The sequence below is a fragment of the Amblyomma maculatum genome, chromosome 8 (assembly GCF_055883805.1).
Source record: "Amblyomma maculatum isolate TAMU_Amacu chromosome 8, ASM5588380v1, whole genome shotgun sequence".
Lineage (NCBI taxonomy): Eukaryota > Metazoa > Arthropoda > Arachnida > Ixodida > Ixodidae > Amblyomma > Amblyomma maculatum.
The window spans coordinates 67,724,988-67,747,238 of record NC_139351.1 but is presented as its reverse complement, the minus strand read 5'-3'; the positions used below and the strand labels follow the sequence as shown (position 1 = coordinate 67,747,238).

General features: G+C 47.9%; 1 protein-coding gene across 1 annotated transcript in view; it reads left to right on the top strand.

The window, feature by feature from the left end:
- LOC146181373 (5'-3' exoribonuclease 2-like) overlaps positions 1-22,251 on the top strand; it is a 66,723-nt gene that overhangs the window by 24,217 nt on the left and 20,255 nt on the right. Inside the window, exons 15-21 of the mRNA XM_084575775.1 lie at positions 1,516-1,548; positions 1,726-1,794; positions 2,478-2,572; positions 5,344-5,428; positions 6,912-6,962; positions 7,713-7,820; positions 12,312-12,401. Of these exons, the coding sequence (XP_084431901.1) occupies positions 1,516-1,548; positions 1,726-1,794; positions 2,478-2,572; positions 5,344-5,428; positions 6,912-6,962; positions 7,713-7,820; positions 12,312-12,401 (531 nt within the window). The remainder of the gene's footprint in view (positions 1-1,515; positions 1,549-1,725; positions 1,795-2,477; positions 2,573-5,343; positions 5,429-6,911; positions 6,963-7,712; positions 7,821-12,311; positions 12,402-22,251) is intronic.

Below are 22,251 nucleotides of genomic sequence, written 5' to 3'. Positions count from 1 at the left end.
ATTGTGCAGAAAACGTCCAAACACGCTGCAAATTTTTAATGTCAGGCATCGTCATTCCGTTACATCAAAAAGAGTCAGTCAAAGTAAAAGCAGCAAAAAAAAAAATTACATAACGACCAAAAAACAACAAGTGTAAAAAGTATAAAAGAGAAAAAAAGAGGAAGGGAGCAAAAAGAGGAGAAAAATGGAGCAAACGTTTCCCTTACCGCACTTAAGAGAGATATAAAAGCCTCCAACGAATTTTTGCTTCCCCGTTGATTATTTGACAGGCCGTTTAACAGCGTTAATGCTGATGCAGTAAAACGCTCGAGTCGAGTCAGCGCCAGTCCTATACATTGTCTTAGCTCTGTTGTTGCCATCAGGACGCTCGATTCTGATACTCGACTGATGCTCAAGCAGTGAAATACTCATGGTTAACACTGTTGTGCGCATGCGTGTACGTATCTGAACAGAGCAGCGCAGACGCAAACAACGAACATGGTAGATAGGATAGGCACGGCAATTATATACACAAATTAGTCAGCCTTTTTCCTTCCACCAGGAGTAAAATGAAGGTGCAACTGTATGTGTGTAAATTCGTAGCGGCGACCTCACGGCCTGCAGGAAACCTGTCCTCCCTGTTCTGCGAAAGGACACTCATACACAACCATGTATACATTTGCTCGTTACTGTGCGAGCGAGCGAGCGAATGAGTGAGTGTGTGTATGTGAGTGCGCGCGTGTGTATGTTGTATATAGTGTTTACTATCCTAGTTGTATACTATCCTTTTGTTGTCGACTCCGATCTGTCATAAAATGGCTGCGTTTGATATAGTGTACGGTGTGTTCGGTGGAGAATCCTGCAATTCCCGAGAGGAAAGATTTCCGCAGGTGAGTGGTGGTCGGTGCAGGGCGAGTCGAGGCGGCCGTAAGGTGGCTGAATTGTGGTGACGGAAAGCGATATCACCAATTACTGGGGATATGACTGATGCTGCTAAAAGACTGACAAAAAACGCAAGAATCTTGCACGGCCATGAAATTGTCTGTCTCGTTTCAATGTTGACACATTGTCTTCTAGTTTAAAATTGGACCCATTGTAGAACATAAGTAACCAGAAAATGCTTAGAGGCAAACTGAATGCTCAACAGATTCGTAATAAACGGCCAAAAGGAGAGCAGTACAGTATTCATACAAATTTGTGTTCTTGCGTTCGATTCCGGGACCAGCTTGAATTGTTTTCAACAATAGTGTTTATGTTGAAGTTGTTCATTTTTTTTCTGTGCAAGCGTATGGCTTCTCTTAGGTACAGGTCAAAGACTAATTATCCCTGTTTGCAATATAGACAGAATATATGCCCGTCATGTCACCATTTTGTATCCTTTCACTTATCTTCAACGTTGGTCAGAGTGTTCAGATTCCATCAGAGCCGGTGTGCATTCGTTTTACTTCGCACCCCTGCATTTTCTCTTGTCAATTAAAATCTTTTTCCTCCCTCCCGCTTTTCATTTTCTATTCTCTCTGTTTTCGACGGCTGCAGGCAAGGAGTTCGAAGTTCAAGGACCCGCCTCTGGCAAGCATTATTTCCTTTTCTTTTGTTGGTACTCACAGTTGCTGCAGGCACAGTTGCTGCAGGCACGGCAGCGTGCAAGGCTGCAGTAATCACTTGCGAAGGCTGCAAATATTGCACGAATCGTGCTAATATTTTATAACTGTATTGAACTCACCCGATCCACTTTGTAACTTTCAGAACGATGATGATGATGATGACTATAAATACGACAAATTGCTCAGCGTAGATGAACAACAAGCTCAAGTCGTAAGTTTGATTTTTTATTCATTTCTTTCAAATTCTGTATTGACAGTCCCGTTGCCATCAGCGCAAAAAAAAAAAAAAAGAATAAGAGAACGCTAGGCCAGAGTTGTTTGCTTCGTCTTATATTCTCACAGGCTTCTAAACTCCAACAATAAATAAGCAATATTGTAAGGCGGCGAACGCTTGTTGCCGCTTCAGATCTCGACCGCGCAGTTTAATAAGAAACCCCCGCCCACGGGACTGCTTTCGTGTCGGAGAGTGAAAGCGAGAAGAAACCCTACGCATTCAGCCGACGTGCCTATACGTAAGAAAGCGCCCCAAGATTAATTAATGTATCGGTGCAAAATGCCGCGAATAGATGGCACGACAATAGCAGGGCGGGGACGTAAGGAAGCTTAATCAAAACTAAACAAGAGTATTTAAAGACAACCCGGAAGCATAAAAAAGAAATGTTGAGCATTGTGATATCACCATGCCGTTTCAACGGGGACGCTCTTAACATCCGTCCGTCCATCCATGCCTATGCAACGAGAATTCATGAGAACTTGTAACCTCTTTGAGCTGTCCGCTTCCTTACCGCGGTCTGCATGTGTACAGCAGTCTGACATGCTGCTTCTATAAACGTTTTCCAAGAAAGCGTGTTAAAGATTTTTGAATTTTCTTCTGTAATGTACTACCTTGCACAGAAAAGGGATGAACTGGAACCACCTAAGGGCGTCAAGCGTAAGCTGGAGGATGACGACCTCTCCGACGATGACGCCGAACCTCACGACGAAGTGCGGTGAGCATCTTTCGTCTTTCATTTCACGAGCATTTTTGTAAATATACTGACAGCATTTGCCGGTTCATCGGAGACAACAGATCAGGCGAACGAGTAGCAAGAGTGCGTATCACGTAACTGCAAAGCTGTCTTCCTCATCTATAGTTAATCTCGGCTTCGGCCCGCCGTGACATCAGTGCGCATTTGGTAGATCGCATCAGCACGTCCCTTGCGGAGGTACTGAGGAAAAGTTTTTGATGATGCTATTAGTGAAGCTCCCCGTATAGAACACATGTAAAGTACAAGTAATGGGGACACCTAATTGTTATAGCGGCGTGTGCCGCAGATGTACACGGACTGACAAGCAACCAAGAAATCCCCCTTTATTTCAGCATGCAGTCACTTATATACACAAAGTGACACTGGTGCCTCTAGCGGCCGGTGATCACAAACTCGAACCGAAACAACTCGAACCGAAACCAAATATACAACACTAATGTCCAGCTTGGTGGACATGACTCCACATGACTCAATTTCATACAGTCGCAATATGCCATGTTATGTGCAAGAGTATCGATATGAATATAGAAGACATGATTTACTTAAGCCCGAACGTTGATGCTAATAAATAACTGATGGTTGTTTAATGTAACAACTGAGCAGACTCCAAGAGAAGACAAGCGTAGCAGGGGGTGTCAGAGTGTCAGGCGGAAAATGAGAATAGAAACATTGCAGTTGTACTAGGTCGTACCGGGCACAGATCGGAGTGAACTTTGGAGGGATGTGGCAGAGTACTTTGTTTTGCAGAAGATGTAGCTATGTTGACGATTATGCGCCATAAATAGCAGCAACCGATGAAACAATGAATGCATCCCGTTGTGTGACCACACGTAATTTATCGTAGAATGTGTGCTGTGTTACGCCATAGCTTTTCAAAACAAGCTCCAAACAAAAAGCCCCCTCATAACTTTTCTTAGATGATATACTGGATTTTTTTCTGCTCTACTCGTTTTACTTAAATATTTAGGGTAGCACTGCCATATTCCGCAGCCGGGCGGCAGTTTGTTTATAGCGGTTTTTGTGGACCTTAATCGGGAAACTTACACGCAACCTTGCTTGCGTGAAGTTATGAGCTGCACGCCCGTCATATGTTCTCTGCGTCTCGCGAAGAAACAAAAGTAAATCTTGTTTTCTGTCGCTTCAGACACAGGAATTCGAACAGTCAAATTGTAGTTAAGGTGATCAACGCTCGTAAGGCGAATTTTGTGAGAGTCTCCATGAGATTGTTTTGTTATGCCATATGACGTGAGATTTAAACCAAAGCACAGTCTCGGTCTCGCTTTCCCTGTGTTTGCTTAATTATTAACATTTTTCTAGTTATATTGAAAGCTAGTTATCTGAACTAATATAGATGTAGGAAACGTTATGAGATAGTGAACTGAAAATACTAAAATACCTTCAATGTTTTCCTAAAATTCCGTGGCAAATCACCTGCCTTCCTAAGGCTCTCTGCACATCTTTACCGTTATCATAAAGCCTGGAGAAATAAAGTGTGCTTCTGTATTTTGCCGCGATGTCTGTAAGCTAAAAGCAAAACAATCCGGCTCGAAGTTAAAGGTTGTCAGTGCGAATGTCATCAATTTGAACCTCCCTCTCTCTCATCCCTTCCACATTATTATAGACGTTACCTGCGAAAAATCATTGACCTTTATGCCTTAACACTTTATGCTCGCTTTACCTGCCTTTAGGCGCCGATGTTGCCCTGTTTTGTGCTATAGTGCCTAGAATATATTCTAGGCACTATATTGCTTTCACTCTGTATTGCGATGATATTCTTGTCACTACGTTTTTTTCTTCCACGTTGACTTGTCAATTGATTACTTTTGACTTTCTCTTGCCGCTGTTATGTTTGACGTCTGTGTGAAACCCACTCCTCTCTCTAATGCTTCGGTGATTGAGGTCATGCGAAATAAATATTACACTTTGTAGACATATACAGAAATGAGGACGTGAAGTGCACACATAGTTTCAGTCCGCGAATAGGAAAGCTAACATCCAAATGAGTATCATATTGACTTGCGAGGCTAAACGTGCAGATGTGGCATAGACTGTATAAAAGCGTAGTAACTAGGCACAAAAAGAGCCTAATAGCAAGCAGTAACCATACCATAGATGCTAAAAATCACGAAGTGAGTTAGGTAGAGTTTGCTGAATGAATTATTTACAAATCAAGAATAGCTTCTACTGCAAACCGAGGAAGGGGAAAATCAAAGAGAAGAGCTCGAACTTGAAGGCTCGAAATAAGACAGAATCTAGGCACGAAGCACAGAGTACACACTCTTGTTGAGAATGTGGAGGTCTCGAACTATGCCGGATTTAAGTAGGAAAAGACTCGAGACTATTAGAAAGAAATATTAGTGTTTGCTGCTTGACGGGAAGTTCCGAAGCTCGGGTTGTCGCTTGAGATCATATATTCTCATTTACTTTTTCATAAATGCCACGCAGTATACAGGCAATGATTAATACTTGTGAGCGAAGAGGGGATAGATGTGCTTAAGGAACTCGACAACTTGGAAGTTGGCATTCATGCTGTGTATAAGCCAGCCGACAGACGGCCAGTAGCGTACACGGGATAAATTTTCTTGGTAAGTTCTGTTGCCTTTTTTGATGTCGGAATGGATCTAACTTGGTACTTTGAAGTAAGGTGATCAGCACTTCTTCTGATAGCTTTCGCAGAACTTTGTTTTCCTGACAAAAACAGATGGGACGAAGAACGTCATTCTTTATTTCAGCCTTGGAGAGGACGGCTGGAAGGAACGCTACTATGTGTCCAAATTTGGCGTCAGCCCAGACAACCTAGCGTTTCGCCGTGATGTGGTAATCCTCGTCAGTTTTCTTTTGCCAGACTTAATGATGCTTTTAAGGTACACTAGACAGAGTTTTGAGCTTGTGTTTTTAACGTGGCAACACGATCTGTATACGCTCCAACCATTCTTATAAGCTTCGAACTATTATTACGTGCGGCCGATGGACTTACTCAAATCAAATCAAAGATGCCTGCCCACGTTTTATATTCTTTCTTTTTTCTTTTTTACCACAGAGAGCAGGGGGTCTCGACCAACGCACGTACTATCTTTCGGGCAATCGCATGAAGGCTTGTCGAGTTGCCTGTCGTCAGCGGAGTGACCCTGTAAACATAACCTGCTTAATGGGGCTTGTTTCGGAGACATGCAAGTGATTAATATCAAGTTACTATTTATGCAGTGCCCAAACAAATAATGAAGCTTTGTGTGGGTGCCTTCACTGATTATAGAATTTTTGTTGGCCGCCACAGGCTGATGAGGTGGGCTATCGAGAAAGAAAAATGTTCAGATGTTTAAATTGGTCTTGATTTGCGGACAAGTTCTCTTCGAGTGAAACTATCATTCACGGCAACCAAGAAAGCAAAATAGAAGCGAAACTAAAACTTGCCACAACAATCTTTAGAAAAATAGTGTGGCACTTTAAGTGCGCATCAGAGCAAGATCGTTGTGCAATGTGCGGTAGGAAAAAGGAGGTTTAGTAAGCTCTTGATGTGGTAGCCATCTCGGGCCGCCCCATTAGAAAGAGCTCTTATCTGTCCCCTCTAGTGCAGTGTGACTATCTGCGGATGCGTTAATCCAGGATTCCTATTACTTATTCCGTGCGTTACTCTCGGCCTTCATTTTTACCAGTTGATGAAGGAACCACAGCCACTGTTTCACAAAAAGGTTATATACGTCTATCATGCTTATCTACTTTTAAACTTTCATATTCACCCTCAGCACAGGAACAAGACTATCTAACCCTGATGTTGCCACCTTCTGCCTTCACTGGATATGTGTCATTAAAATACGTGCTCATCATCATCACACCTAGCGGTTACCGAGAAAACGATCAGTTATGTCGACGCTTTATTTCTACAACATTGCTGCGCCGAATTTGTCTAATCTGTGACGCTCCCTTCATTTTCAGCTGATTAGCCTTAGCTTGTGATTTCTGTTGTTTTTTCTTACCAAGGAAGGAGTCGAAATGGTTGAATTTTCTTATAGAGAAAATACCTTACTTGACGAGCAAGAAAGACGCAACGAATTTGAGCGATATAGGCCAGTCATTGGAAATTCAAACGGATGAACGGCAGCACAAAGAAAGTGACAAGGCAAGACAGAATTGAGTGCACTATAAAAGAAGGAGGGTGGGGCATATCACGCGATAACCTAAACAGTGGGGAGACCCGAAGGTGACTATGCACCTACATGCTTCTGTGTTTATCGGGTCGTTCGATAAACACGCCGAATTAACTAGAGACGTCGAAATAACGGGGTCATATTTGTTCGTGCAGGTCGCCGCGTACATCAAAGGGATCTGCTGGGTGCATCGGTACTACACCAAGGTCAGCTTTAAATCACGAAGCACTTAACGGAAGCAAACTTCTTCGCAAATATGTTTTTTTCTGAACTCTCAAAAAATGTCTTACTCAACTCTTATCCTTTTTCACGACTCGCTCACCGACAGGCCAAAAGCTGGGGCCTTCTCTCCCATCTTGAAGAAAGCGCATATGCTATTCGTCTAAGAATGAGTGTTTGCTTGAATACAGTTCTACCTTGAAGCCTTATTTGCACCCCTCCCTATTGAAGCTTGCTTAATGAGTTGCTCATGTAGAATTGTGGCAACAATGAATTCGCATGAGATGAAAAATATATAGAAATGTTAGTGCTTTCCATAATATTTCTGCAGTTTAGTCATAATGTAGATGTCGTCATACAATGTCTATGAATTTCGAAAATGCCGCGCATGTTGTCTGCATGTTGCTACAAACTCCTTGCATCTTTAAACAATTATGGCACCCTTCCCTTAGAACCTCTCACTCGCGATGTTTTTTGCCAATTCTTTCGGGCCGTCAGCCTTGTTATCTTCTTTCGGCGCGACACGAGATCTCGGCGCTCGGGACGATTGCACTCACACGCCCCAGCTTCTTGAACATTCGAAATTGTTATCGGTATTTACGCACAACCTACCTTGAAACCTTGCGGTCAAAATGTTCATCCGAATTTCATACGCATGACGTTCACGAATGAATTGAAAACGAAACCTCGCCTAGAAAGACATACAACTTTTTCTTCCTTACCTCTCTCCATTTCAGGGGTGCGCATCCTGGAAATGGTTCTTCCCCTATCACTACGCGCCCTTCGCGTCAGACTTTGTCGACGTGGGAGGCATGGAGATTACGTTCGAGGAGGGAACCCAACCTGTAAGTCCATGCCTCGCATAAGCTGCACCCACAAGAACACGTCACGTGACAGGAAACTAAGCCTATAGAGCGGCTTGCGATCGCCACTGTGTAATCAGGGAAAGCTCAATGATTTCCCCACGGAACCGTCGTTTAAAAGTAGCACGAGAAGTATTTATGCCGCGTTCACACTCACTAGCAGCGTTTTCAGAGTTCAGCACCATGCGCCTTTCGATCGGTTAAGCCGCCCCAGGCCGCACAAATCCAAATTGGCTCAATATATGTGTTGGCAGTACTATGTAAACGCATTGTCAATATTGGGCCGATGTTTGTGCCGCCTGGGGCGTCGCCGTCGGTAGCGTTACCGGTGTAACAGACTAAAAGAGAGTGATGATCTAAAGGGTAACCTCACCAAGCCCTATGCTATCCCATTTCATACCCTCTAGTTCCTATAACAGCACTTTTAAACTAGTCTCACTAGGTAGGGTTCAAGCATGGTCAGTTTCCAATGGTGGCGTGTCCAGCGGAGCCAGAAATTCTTAGCACTTTCCGCTGTGTCACAGGTTTGATCGCCGCCGTGGTCAATTGTTCCGGAGCCGCTGGTGACTGAGGGTCGGGGTTTTATAGGACTAATCATGGGAGGTTGTGGCCAATTACTGCATCAGGGTGGTCAACTCCTGTTCTGGTGAGGAAGTGCGTTGCCGGAGGTGATCACTGTGTTCATCGGCATCAGGTCGCACCCTAACCTGTTTTTGCAATTCCGCCAACACGCGTATTTGTTTTTACTCTTGTGGATAATTACGCGGCACCGGGATTCGAACCACGGTCCTCTTGCATGCGAGGCGGATACTCTACCTCCAGACACTGCTACCCTCATCCTTAGAATATTTTGTCTCATTAATTTCAGAAAGAAATAGGGGAACAAAATTAGTATTTTCCGACGCTTTGGCGTGCAATTTCTACACTTAAATCTTGGTGTATATTGTACAACGTATGAATAAATGGTAAAATTTTGCCTAGTGCAGATTGTCTCTGTGTGTGAATAGTTAAGTAGTTTTGTTCAGTTCTGTTTGCAAGGTCGCTTACTGTGGTGTACTACGCATAAAATTGTTTTTTTTTGCTATTTCCAAATTTTAATAGACATTCTTGCGCAGTGTTTTCGCTTGTGGCCATCACGAACTTTGAAGGTATTTAGAGTGACCAGCTCCAGTCCATGTTCTACATCCAATCGGCGCTGAAAAACAGCCGATTTATCAGTGTCGCCTTCATAAGCGGTGTTCTTGAAAGGTTCCCATGTTTATATTGCCTCTGATATATATTTTATCACAAAACATAAATAAAGTATACAGAAAGTGGACCCGTACTTAGAGACTACTGGGACCTCCTGCTTTATAATGAATACATGTGGTCTTGCTGGGGTCACAATCACCAAACGCAAAGTACTGCTGTGTGTTCCACCTTGCAGTCTTGGAGGCTGTGATATGCTACCGAGAAACATAGCAACAAAAAAGGCGATCACGTTCATTTTTCCGCACAAATAGATACAGAAACTATGTACTAGTGGGACTCATCGCCTTTGCCATCAGCTCATAAAAGGGAGTATAAAAGGCATAATTTTGTGTAGCGATTACGAAGTAGTAATGCGCATTTTTTAACTTATTAGGATCCTGGGCAATTTGTCGCTGAGCTTTGCAGCGTGGTGTGATGCGCACCTCCGCAGAACCAAACCTCCTGAATTTAAAACGAGCTGTGGGACTCCTCCTCTGTAGGTTACGACTCCCACTGACGGGACACAATCCCCACTATATCTTATAGCTAGGCCGTGTACTTTTCGGTGTTTATTTTTGAAAAATTCGGTGGATGCTTTTCGATGTTTATATACTTTTTGCAAATAGGGGTTTTTCGGCTACTTGCATGGTGGAAATTATTAAACGCGGCGATTATAGGTGACAAAAATTCTCAAAGCACGCAAGATTGTAGAAGCAAAGGTAAATTTTATTGACCTGGGAACAAAGGTAATTTACAATTGATTGCAGTAGATGCAAGCATTTATATATTTAGACACATTGTTAACAGCCATGTCAATAGGCTCCTTTGTGTTGACAGCACTTTGAGAATGGTCGCTCAAAATTAGGGCTTCACACAGGAAAAGCAAATATTTCCAAAGGCGGTTGAACATGTCAGATGTATGCAGCTTACAAAACAATTAAAGGAATGCCGACGATGACGGTCACCGTGTACACTCGATAACTGTGGAACTCTGACTCTAGATCCTTCATATTGCAGTCCTAGTGCAGTGTACAAGCATGTAGATCTGTTCATATCGATTGAATTCATCCCGCTGCTCTACCAAGTCACCTACTACCTCCGCGAAGCACGAAGTAGTGTCGTCTGGGACGGGTTGTTTTCGTTGGAAACAAGCCTTAGGGAGAAGTTAATTTAGAGATTTCTGAGATTGGCCCACTGCTACAACAAAGGAGATGCTAGGGTGTAACTAGGAAGGCGGCGTCGCAGAACCTCGCGCGTCGTAGTGTAGTCTGATGCCAGGCGACCAAATGACACCAAATGGAATGGCCGATTTGAAAGGCGCTACCAATTCGGGCTTCTCTGGTAAAATGAAGTCATAATCAGCCTTTCAGGATCCTTGAAATTTGTTTTAATCAAACGCCACCCCTAGTATTCACAGGCACGTCTAAACGGTTTGGTTGAAACAGGGGCTTATCTATATCGGGTGATATTTTCCTCAATACCGTAAGCTAGGGAGTATTTCCGCGTTAATAGAGGAGCACATTAAGTGATGAGTAATTACGCGAGTGAATTGGAACTCAAGAGACTTCTGATGCGCGTACAAGAAGAGAGTGAGAAGTTTGAGCTTAAACTGAACATTAAAAGACAAAGATCATGGCGTCTTGCCCTATCAAGTCCGGGAGCATCAAGGGACAAGAAGTGGAAGCTGTGACAGATTTTCTCTTCTTGGGCTCCAAGATTACCCCGGAAGGAGACTGCAGCCATGAAATTAGGAGACGCCTGCTTCTGGGAAAGAGAGCCATGGCTATAGCCTTGACCACCTAGTAAAGAGAAGAGACATTAGTCTGCCAACCAAGATCCGTATAACTCGTGCTATGGTCGTTCCAGTTCGGATGTATGGATACGAGAGTTGGACTGTGAAGAAGGTTGACCGCCGAAGAATTGACGCGTTTGAATTGTGGTGCTGGCGGAGACTCTTGAGAGTTCCTTGGACGGCTAGAAGATCAAATCAGTCGATATTGTCGACCATAAACCCTGACTGCTCATTGGAGGGTCAAATTCTAAAGTTAAAGCTCAGCTACTTTGGTATTCTGATGAGAAGAGAGGAGTCACTGGAGAAAGATTTGATGTTGGAAAAGGTTGAGGATCACCGCAGAAGGGGTAGGCAGCGAACGCGGTGGTTAGATGGCATCCTCGAGGCGCTGCAGATGAAGTTATGTGATGTTAGCAAGATAGTGAGAGACCGGAAAGACGAAGAGTCGGACACGACTGAACAACTGAACTGAACTGAACTCTGTCGTGTAACACCCTTAAAGGCGGTGCTTAAATATCCCCGACCCCTACTATCAAAAAACAGCTGGAGGACGCTTAAGCTTCTTCTTCAGGAGTTCAACGCGATAGAGTTTAAACCGCAGTGCTTAGAAAAAGGTAGATGGATGTATAAGGCTTTGATTCGGGTGGCGGCTGGCGCCATCTGTTGCAGCAGTGGCGCACGATCGAAGGAATTTATGTAAGCACGTCGCAAATGTTATTTGCTACTCGCCTAACTATTATATTAGTGATTAGTTATTCCAATGACCCACCGAAACATTAGCTGACAGCCATAAGGCAATGCATACATTAGCCCCATCTTTATTCGGAGAGAAGCAATGTGGTTCAGTGGCGGAGACACACAGACAGACAGAATATTACGCTACAAACACACAACATGGGTTAAAACCACGCGATTTGGGCTGCGTGATCAATTACAAATCAGGCATTTGCAGCAACACTTCCATTCTCGGAAGCCACTCAGGCACTTCGTCTTGTGTCTTGAAAACTTCAATAACACTCGCAACGGCTTCGCGAAACTACTGGCGTATTTTCCTCGCATCAACGTCTGCATGCATGAAAGCCATTCTGGATCGCCATATACTGTGCAGGCCCAATAACATGATCATGTCCAGCGGTAGCCCATCACCATTTTCAATTGGTAAAAATCAAATTTGGAATGCATCCACGGGTAGGTATTTTTTAGGAGTAATGTTTTTTTGGCAATAAATTTAGCAATAAAGAAAAAAAGTGGTTCAGTGGCGGAGAGGTTGCGTGCTCGCCTCGCACTACGAAGGAACCGTGTTCGACTCAGCTGGTTTCCGCAAAGCTTGTATTGTTTATTTACTTTGTTCTGAATTTCGCGTTACAACCACGACACCGACGCCGGCTTTTCTGCGATGCGGGGTCCTTAACGCTATCCCTTTAGAATTCTCTCTCATTCTTTCCACACAGCTGAAACCGATGGAGCAGCTGATGTGCGTCTTGCCTACGACCAGCAGCAATCTCCTGCCCGAGCCGTTTGCCGATCTCATGGAGGATCCGGTGCGTTCTTTTTTTTTTATGCATCCCTACCGGTGAGGCTGAGCATGCTACGATCATGGAAGCAAACTAGGAGCCGCCATTTTTACGGTTAACGGCCATTTCTGGCGCTAGAGCCGCACTCCGACAGTGGCAAGACAGCGTTCCACTGCTGCGATGGGTGAAGAACAGGGTCCCCTTTTTTAAGCGCTACAGCGTCTCTCGAAATTAATGGTTGGAAATAAACTGGGAAGAAAGCAGCCACGTATCTTAAACAAAAGAGTGCCCAATGTACAATAGGGCAGGACAAAGTAAAGACAGCGATAATTGGCCAAAACCCTGATAATTTAATCTTTTAGGGAAAAAGCAGAGGGCTATTAATATAGTTGGTTTCATGCAGAGTCAAGATTACCAGAGCCAACATCAGATAACACAGTACATATAATGGTGTGAACAATAGCACCTGGCGTTAAATTCAGGTAGACAGATGAAATAAGAAAGCTGGCCTGTTTATTGCCGCTCCGCCTAATGCCGGACGTGGCTAATTAAAAGTTATTCGAAAAAGCATTTGTACTCTAAGTATATGTAGCGGTAGTTGTTGAATAAGTCGACGTCTTGAACCCATCGAATGGCACTTTTTTACTGCACTTTTTTCACACACCTTGTGGTGATTGCATCAGTGATGTGAGGTCCTATTTTGGAACGCAAAGGTGTTCCTACTTACAGATAAAACATTACTGACAGAGGCGATAACGAGCACACCCGTTGTCACACCTTCATAGCCAATAAAAAGAGTTACTTACGTACCACGTCACGTGGCTTGTTGGGCATCCGTAGAATTCTATTTTTCTAAGACCAAAGGAATAACGATGATCCCTCCTAATGAAAGTTATGATTCCCGTGTAGATACAAAGGTTCCTCCCTAAAGCATATAAGTAGAACTCCCGGCCTCTCATCTTTTGAAAAACACTGCACGGGTCAAGAGACAGCTGTTTATGGTGCCAGATGTAAATTAAAATCGCCACTCACCAGCGTACCAGAGATCACAAAACGACGTGCGATTTGGAACTTTGAGAAGTCGTGTTGTTTGAAGCAGTGCGAATAATTTCTGCAGCCGAATTTCATTTCATTTCATTTCATTTTTATTTCCTTAAGGACCCCTTTTGAGGGGCATTACATAAGGGGTGGATACAAATTTTGGATGAAATGGTACAAAGTCATGTGCTATGATGATAAATAACTGTAGGCTTTTTGTGCGAAGATTATTGGACAGGTTGTTGTTGCAATCTCTTCGGGAAGGCCATTCCAGTCCGCAGCAGCGCGTGAAAAAAATGAGTTTGCGAAGGTGACGGTTTGTGCACGTTGACGGCTGATCTGGAGATGGTGGAGAGTGCGGTGAGATATGCGTGCTGGTGGGACCATATAGGGTGCAGTTTGTAGATGGCTGTACAAAAACTTGTGAAACAGTGAAAGACTGGCTATGCGGCGGCGTATCTCGAGTGGCTGTAAACCTGAAAGGGATTTCAGATATGATACACTTTGCAGATATGATACTCGGTGCCTTTGATTTCGAAGCAGACGACGACCCAAGAAAATTAGCCATTCACCTACTTGAGCTACCCTATGGCAGCTAAACTCCAATGGAAGTGTTAGAATTTTGTGCATCGGTATATCTGATGTATGTAAATAAAATTAACAAGGTTTTAACAAAGGTTCATCCGAGTTAGAAGTGCACAACTTAGCGGCACCGGCAGGAGCAAGCGGCAATCGCAATAGGCATGCGTGTCTGAGCTCTTGCCAATCTCCGCCTTCAATGAAAGAGCAACCACTGTCACTGCCGCTCGGTCTTCACTGGAAATAGCAGCCGCGAGCCTTGGAAAAACTGAATGCGGATAAGTGTTGCCTAACAGTGTGCACATTCATCCAAACCCACAACTTCAATGAGATCAAAATACTCTCTTTAACTGCTTGCGGGGTTTCGAGGATTAGATAAAAAACAGCTTGTAGTTTTAATGGCATCTCTTGCAAAGCTTGCGTAGAGTCCAACTCATCCACTTTCACTCCCACCTTCCTCCCTTCCCTTACGGGAGAGAGAGAAAAAACTTCATTTGCTCCAGATGTCGTGAATTAGGACAGGTGGGTCCTGTGTGGCCCCCAGGTGGGAGCGACATTCTGGGCCGACGAAATAAGGGAATGTTGTGTGTTCTTGTCTGGCTTGGTAAGGAGTTGGTGCCAGCTTTCCGCAGAGGGAGCTGGCAGAAGGGCCCTTGGAGGCGGGTTATTTTCGCATCCCCAGAGGATGTGCGCCTGAGTGGCGGGTTCTCTGTTGTTGCAATTTGGACATGCGCGGTCGTATTCCCCGTTAGTAATCAGTGATAGCCTGGAGTGACTAAGAATTGAGTGTGTCTGTAATCTGCGGAGCAGGGTGGCTTGTGCTCGGTCGAGGTCGGGTTGGGGAGGCGGGAAAAGGCGTCGCGTCTCTTTATGAAAATTGGTAATTTCAGCGAAAGTCTGGGGGGCTTCAGCGAGTGTGTCTGGATGCGTGAGACCGACTGCCCGGATTGTTAATCCTCGGGCAAGTTGGTCGGCCCCATCGTTTCCAGAGTTGCCCGCATGGGCTGGTACCCCGACTAGGTTAATTTTGTGGTAGGAGTGCAGCCGCGCATAATGCGTGCAGCAGGAAGGCAGATGTAGCCTGCCGAGAAATTTAGAATTGCTCTTTTTAAGTCCCTGAGGACTGTACGCGTACGCGGGTCAGCGATGGCCAACGCTATCGCTGTTTCTTCCGCCACGGGGGGGGGGGGGGGGGGGGAGGAGGCGCTCACCATGGCGGCGGAGATAAGGACAGATTGCGGTGTGGTAGCTCAGGCCACATAGGTTGTTGCATCTTGCCTTGCCGCGTCCACGTGTTCGTCGGTATGGTAGGTGCCATCGAGTGATCTGGCGTTGTGCTGACGGCGCGCGTCGTGTCGGCCAGGGAGCATGTTTTTGGTAGCGGTTTGGCAACGAGGCGGCTGTGTACACATGTCGGGAGGGGGGCTGTGGGATGGGGATCGCCTATTGGGTTGAAGTTTAACCGGCCCAGGATCAGACGGCCTTGTTTTGTCCTTCAAAGGCGATGAATTTGGGTTATCTTGTGTGCCTCTATAAGTTCGGAAAGAGTGTTGTAAATGCCCAGTTGGAGGAGGTGTCGTGTGCTAGCGTATTGTGGCAATCCTAGGGCAGCCTTGTACACCGAGCAGATAGTGCTGTTAACTGCCTCCTCATCTTTTCGGCGAAGGTGATAGTAGGTATAGAGTATACTATCCTGCTAACGAGGAATGCCTGTGTTAGCCGGAAGAGGTCATCCTCCATCATGCCTCTACGACGTGGGGAGATGCGACGGATAAGGCCGATTATTTGGTTAGCTGTGGTGCGGAGACGTTGTATTGCTACCGACTTCTGTGTATTGTTCTGTATTAGCATGCCCAGGACACGAATGGTCTGGACGGAAGGTATAGGGTGTGTGTCGATGTGGAGCGTGATGAGCTCAAGAGCTGCGGGAGTGGGTCGGCGCACCCTCCTGTCGCGGATGACAAGCAGCTCCAATTTTGTTGGGGAGCATGTGAGGCCGTTCGCCTGTACATAGGTGTGGACGGTGTCAATTGCTGTCTGGACGGAGCTCTGGACGTCCCGTCTGAAACAGAGTTAGTCCAGAGGGTGATATCGTCGGCGTATAGGGAGTGTTTTACGTCAGGTATGGCGTTTAAAAGTAGGGGAAGGCCCCTCATATTGACATTAAAGAGGAAAGGGGAGAGGACTGCATCTTGTGGGGTTCCTCTGGTGCCCAGGGTAATCTCACTGATGAGTTCGCCAATGTAGAGTTCTGCGGTGCGGTTGTGCAGGAAGTTTGCGATGTAATTGTAGGTACGGGTGCCCACATTCTTCTGTGCGAGATTTGTCAAAATGGAGGCATGTGATACGTTGTCAAATGCTTTGCTAATATCGAGGCCGAGAATTGACCGTGTGGCCCGGATGGGACCTGGGTCGAGTATACCATGTTGTATTTGCCACATGATGTCTTGAGTGGAGAGTCCGGCTCTGAACCCGATCATAGTGGGCGGAAGGAGATCTTCTTTGTCTGTGGTGTTTTTAAGTCTATTAAGGATAATGTGTTCCATGACCTTACCGAGACAAGATGCAAGGGAAATAGGTCGGAGATTGCCCAGCTCAAGTTTTTTTTCCGGTTTAGGTGTAAAGATCACTTTGGCATGCTTCCAGGTATCCGGAAGGCGACCATCATGCCAATGAGTGTTGAAAAGTTCCGTGAGTGCTTCGATGGACTGGTCATCGAGGTTACGGAGCATTTTGTTAGTTATATGATCGTTACCTGCGGCGGCGGTGGTCTTGATGTGATTGAGGGCTGCATGAACTTCGGCTGTTGTGATGTCCCTGCCATATCGGTGTTTGGAGGTCCCGTGTATGCCGCGGGGGTGGGGATTTCGGTCGAGGTGTTAATGTACTTGTCTGTCAGAGTGTCGAGCAGTTCCTCATTTGTGCCCTGAAAAGCGTGCATTACTCAGGCGAGGTTCTTGGGGGATGTGGCCTTAGTGTGGGTCGGATCAAGGAGATGTTTAAGCAGATACCATGAATTGTACAGCCTAGCTGTCCGTTTAGGCGGGCGCATGTTTGATGCCATTGTTCCCTGCTAAGCTTGGTGGCGTAAGTTTCGATTTCTCGCTCGAGGCGTGCGAGGAGAAGTTTAAGAGGGCGGTTATGTTTACGTCGCAGCCGGCGAGCGTGAAGGCTATGCTGTGCTTCGCACATGTGGATGAGTTTGGTATCAGGGTTAATCCATCCTCCTCCTGTGTAGTCGTGGAGGTGGCATTTTCGGCATCCTGGAGTAGTGAGGCAGTCCAGGCGTCCAGGTCTTCGACAGGGATGGATGCACTTTTAGTATGCACGTATCTGAACGCGTCCCAGTTGGTGTGCGTGACTGTGCGGCCAGGGGCTTTGCAGTGTGTGGCTGTGAATGTCGTGCTGAGAACATAATGGTCGCTGCCTAGGTTCATGCCAATATTTTCCCATCGCGCATCTGTGATGTTTCGAGCAAAAGTGAGGTTAGGACAGCTGTCCCCCGTGATGCTGTTACCTATGCGGGTGGGTATCTCGGGGTAGGTGAGCAGTGCAAGTCCCAGTGTCTGGGTGGTCTCCCACACTTTAGTCCCTTACGGCCTCATGTTTTGTGAGGATATTCCCACTGCTCGTGCGGCGCGTTAAAGTTAAGGAGCATTCCTGTACTTGCGACCATGCAGGCCTTGCGGATAAGGGTGGCTACTCGTGTGGTCTTGCCGCTGGGGGGGGGGGGGGGGGGGGCTATAGACATTTAGGATATGAATAGGGGCGTGTGATTGGGTATTCGGGAGGACCTGTATGAAGGTATGCGGGACTTCAGCGTAGTTCAAATCCAGTTGATTAGCGGTTAGATTTCTATGGACCAGTACGGCGGTATTGGGTCTTTGGCTTTGGGTTTTTTGCTGGTTGTATGCGGCGTAACTGACAGGCTTAGTGTCAGTGTATGTTTTTTGGAGTGCTATTATGTGAGGGGTATGCGGCTGAGCCTACAGGGTGTGCTCCAAGGCCCGTCGCTTTGCATTGAAGCCCCTGAACTTCCATTGGCAGACTATGATGGGGGAATTAGCCATCGCGTTTGGAGTACGGTTCGGGGCGCTGCGAGAGCGCCATATGTGATTTTAAAATACCTCCTGCATAGATGCGCAAGGCTGCACGGAATTGGTGTTTTAAAAATTGCGACGCTAAGCAAACACACACCGCCGCCACGTCCTCAGCTTTTCTTACACCCTGTTCAGTGGTTCTTATTACAAATGAACGAAATAGGTACACTGTATTGCATCCCTCTTTGGAATGCACTGCTCTGCACCCCAAAGGTCTGTGTGGGATCATCGAAACGTAGCCGCCGTGGTCGGGTTCGAACCCGGGAGCTCCGGCACAGTAGTCGGGCGTCTTACCACTACGCCACCCCGGCGGGGCGCCGCTTGCGGCTTGCGGCGGGGCGAAAATGATGCGCTGTGACGCTATTCTGAAGCCCGTCATGATTTGGCTCAACACCGCTAACCGTCAATGCAGGGTTTTTGTTTTATCGCCTGTAAAGCGTGCTTTACCATGAACAGAAGTGTGTATGGAAGAAGCAGCACTCTCAGATGAATAGGAAGTGTGCTGAGAAAGGCTCTAGGGGCATCCGCCTGTAGAGAAATAAGCCAGCTCGTTTGGCGGCTGCGCTTCGATAGAGGCGAAACGAAGTGGCGTCCGTGTGCTGCGCGATGTTGTTGTTGTAGCTATAGGTAGAATGAAAAGAAAATGCATGGGCGTGCTAATGGCTTTGTAGCTGAGCCACCTACGCTGCCTCGTGCAGACAGAAGAGAAAACGGGATTGATCTTTCTCTCTTTCCACTTTCATTCCTACCCTCCTCCCTTCCCTTACGGCGCGGTCGGGTGTCCACAAAGCAAGTGTGACAGTTACTGCGCCTTTCCCTTCCTGTGAACCAAATTACATTTATAGGAAGGGAAATGCGCGGTAACTCACTTGTTTCTGTAGACACCTCAACCGTGCCGTAAGGGAGAGGAACGTGAGAGTGAAAGTGAAAACAGAGAAAGAGGAGCCGTAGTGGAGGGCTACGAAGTATTTTCGACCACCTGGGGATATTTAACGTGCGCTGACATCGCACAGCACACGGACGCCTCTTCGTTTCGCCTCCATCGAAACGCAGCTGCCAAAGTGCGGACAGAAGGTAGGCCGTCATTGCACCCGCCACCGTTTCAGTGGTGGACGACGGCTGTTGTGGCGGCGCGCGTCTTTCTCTCCCTCTTCCTTTTCTTTCTTTGCGGACAGAAGAGAAAATAGAGAAGAAAGAAAAGGAAGAGGGAAAGAAAGACGCGCGCCGCAACAACAGCCATCGTCCACCACCGAAGCGGTGGCGGGTGCAATGACGGTCTACAACAGACAAAATTCTGTGGCAGGCTAGCCCCCGCCGCAAGCCGCAAGCGGCGCCCCGCCGGGGTGGCGCTGTGTTAAGACGCCCGACTATTGTGCCGGAGTTTCCGGGTTCGAACCCGACCATGGCGGCTGCGTTTCGATGGAGGCGAAACGAAGTGGCGTCCGTGCGCTGTACGATGTCAGCGCACGTTAATTTCTTTTAGAGCGCAGCTCTTTGGCGTCCGTTCCTGGGTTTCGCGTCGGCGTCGTCGTCGGCCTCGTAACCAGCTCCGCCCCCCTTTCATCCTCCCAGCGCTAGCAGCGACCGACTGATACCGCTGGATGCCGCTGACGCCGCTAGAGAGTCAAGATAACGTGACTGCATATTTAAATTATTGGTTCACAGGAAGGGAAAGGCGCAGTAACTGTCACACTTGCTCTGTGGACACCCGAACCGCGCCGTAAGGGAAGGGAGGAAGGTGGGAATGAAAGTGGACAGAGAGAAAGAGGAGCCGTAGTGGAGGGCTACGGAGTAATTTCGACCACCTGGGGATCTTTAACGTGCGCTGACATCGCACAGCACACGACGCCTCTTCGTTTCGCCTCCATCGAAACGCAGCCGCCGCGGTCGGGTTCGAACCCGGGAACTCCGGCACAGTAGTCGGGCGTACGTGACTGCATAGAACACCGTCGCCGCCATGCAGAAAGAGGAGGGGAGGGTCCCCCCTCCCTCCCTGTTCCTGTGTGGCGGATAGGGTGCTCTTCAGTTGCCGACGCGCCGGTTATTTCACGTAGGCCCCGGTACGTCGACCAATACGTGACCACCTTCCCACGGCTAGACCTGGTTCTTGGCGCTGCGGATTCGAGGGTATCATATTGTTTGTGTCGGCATCGGCGGCGTTGTCCCTGAAACCAACTCCGCAGCTGGGGTTGACTCACTATCGGCGTCAGCAGCATCGGTCAGTCGCTGCTATCTCTTCCCTCCTCCCTTTATCGCGTTGTCCGCTTGCTGCGCGCGCTTCTGCCCCCCTTGTTTGCCGCTGGGTGTACACGCCGCCCCCCTCCCCCCTCTTCCTGCGAGTCTCCGGTTGTCAAAGCGCCGGCTCGAACTTAATTCCTTTCTTCGCTCCTCCTCCAATGCAACCCCTGTGCGGTGGCAATCAGAGAGCCAGATCGGTGGCGGCGGATCTGTATATGTGCCCGAGCCGAAATTGCCGCTGCCGTTCGCCACTGCGAAATTATCTGCCAGTTCTTTCTGAGCCATGAGCGAGACGACCGGTGGAAGTCCTCCGTCTGCTGCTGCCGCCGCTGCTGCTGCTGCTGCTGCTGCTTGCTGCTGCTTGCTGCTGCTGCTGCTGCTGCTGCTGCTGCTGCTGCTGCTGCTGCTGCTGCTGCTGCTGCTGCTGCTGCTGCTGCTGGTGCTGCTGGTGCTGCTGGTGCTGCTGCTGCTGGTGCTGGTGCTGCTGCTGCTGCTGCTGCTGCTGCTGCTGCTGCTGCTGCTGCTGCTGCTGCTGCTGCTGCTGCTGCTGCTGCTGCTGCTGCTGCTGCTGCTGCTGCTGCTGCTGCTGCTGCTGCTGCTGGTGCTGGTGCTGGTGCTGGTGCCGCTGCCGCTGCCGCCGCCGCTGCCGCCGCCGCCGCCGCTGCCGCCGCCGCCGCCGCCGCTGCCGCCGCCGCCGCCGCCGCTGCCGCCGCCGCCGCCGCTGCCGCCGCCGCCGCTGCCGCCGCCGCCGCTGCCGCTGCCGCCGCTGCCGCCGCTGCCGCTGCCGCCGCCGCCGCCGCCGCCGCCGCCGCCGCCGCCGCCGCCGCCGCCGCCGCCGCCGCCGCCGCCGCCGCCAGAGCAGAGGCCCAGCGCCGTCGCCGCCAGAATCCAGAGCAGTAAGCGAGGCTGAAGCAGAAGCTCATCGCCGCCGTCGAGAAGACCCTGCCGTTCGCACCGCCGAAGCGGAGGCTCATCGCCTCCGTCGAGAGCAACCAGGTGTAAGCGAGGCTGAAGCAGAAGCTCATCGCCGCCGCCGAGAAGGGAGTCTTTGTTAAAGGAATACGTGTGAAAAATAAAAAATGACGACGATTACGGTACTTTCTAATGCGAAATTTGAGCGCAGCTCGTCAGCTGTTTCAGCTTTTCTATAGATTTAGGCAACTAATTCGAGCAAGACATATATGTACAATTACAGACAACTGGTTACGAGGGACAATGGCGACGACGACGCGAAACCCAGGAACAGGCGCCAAAGAGCTTAATGCTGGAACGATGCCATTCGAGACATATTTTGAAAAGCGAAGTTCTTTTTTTTTACCGTGGTGAATTAGGTGTATAAAAGCAAGCTACATAAAAATATGATGCTTTTCTCTGTCAGTGTGTGAATTCTCGGTTACTGCACATGTTACCATGCAGTTCGGTGTGGGCGCTCGCATTATTCATGAATTATCTTTGCAGTGTGCACCATTTGTGGTCGCGTCTTCCACTTGAGCTGTGAAGCGTGCCTTTTATAATTGTTTCACACGAATGTAAAGGCGAAGTGTTGGTCACTTGTTTCTGTGGACACCTGAATCGCGCCGGAAGGGGAGGAAGGAAGGTGAGAGTGAAAGTCCACTTGAGCTCTGAGGCGTGTCTTTCAAAGTTGGTTCACATGAATGGAAAGGCGCAGTATCTGTCACACTTGTTTCTGTGGACACCTGGATCGCGCCGTAAGGGGAGGAAGGAAGGTGAGAGTGAAAGTCTACTTGAGCTGTGAAGCGTGCCTTTCATAATTGGTTCACATGAATGGAAAGGCGCAGTATCTGTCTCACTCGTTTTCTGTGGGCACAGCAACCGCGCCGTAAGGGAAGGAAGGAAGGTAGGGAGTGAAAGTGGAGCTGGTTACGAAGGACAACGCCGACGCCGCCGCGAAACCCAAGAAT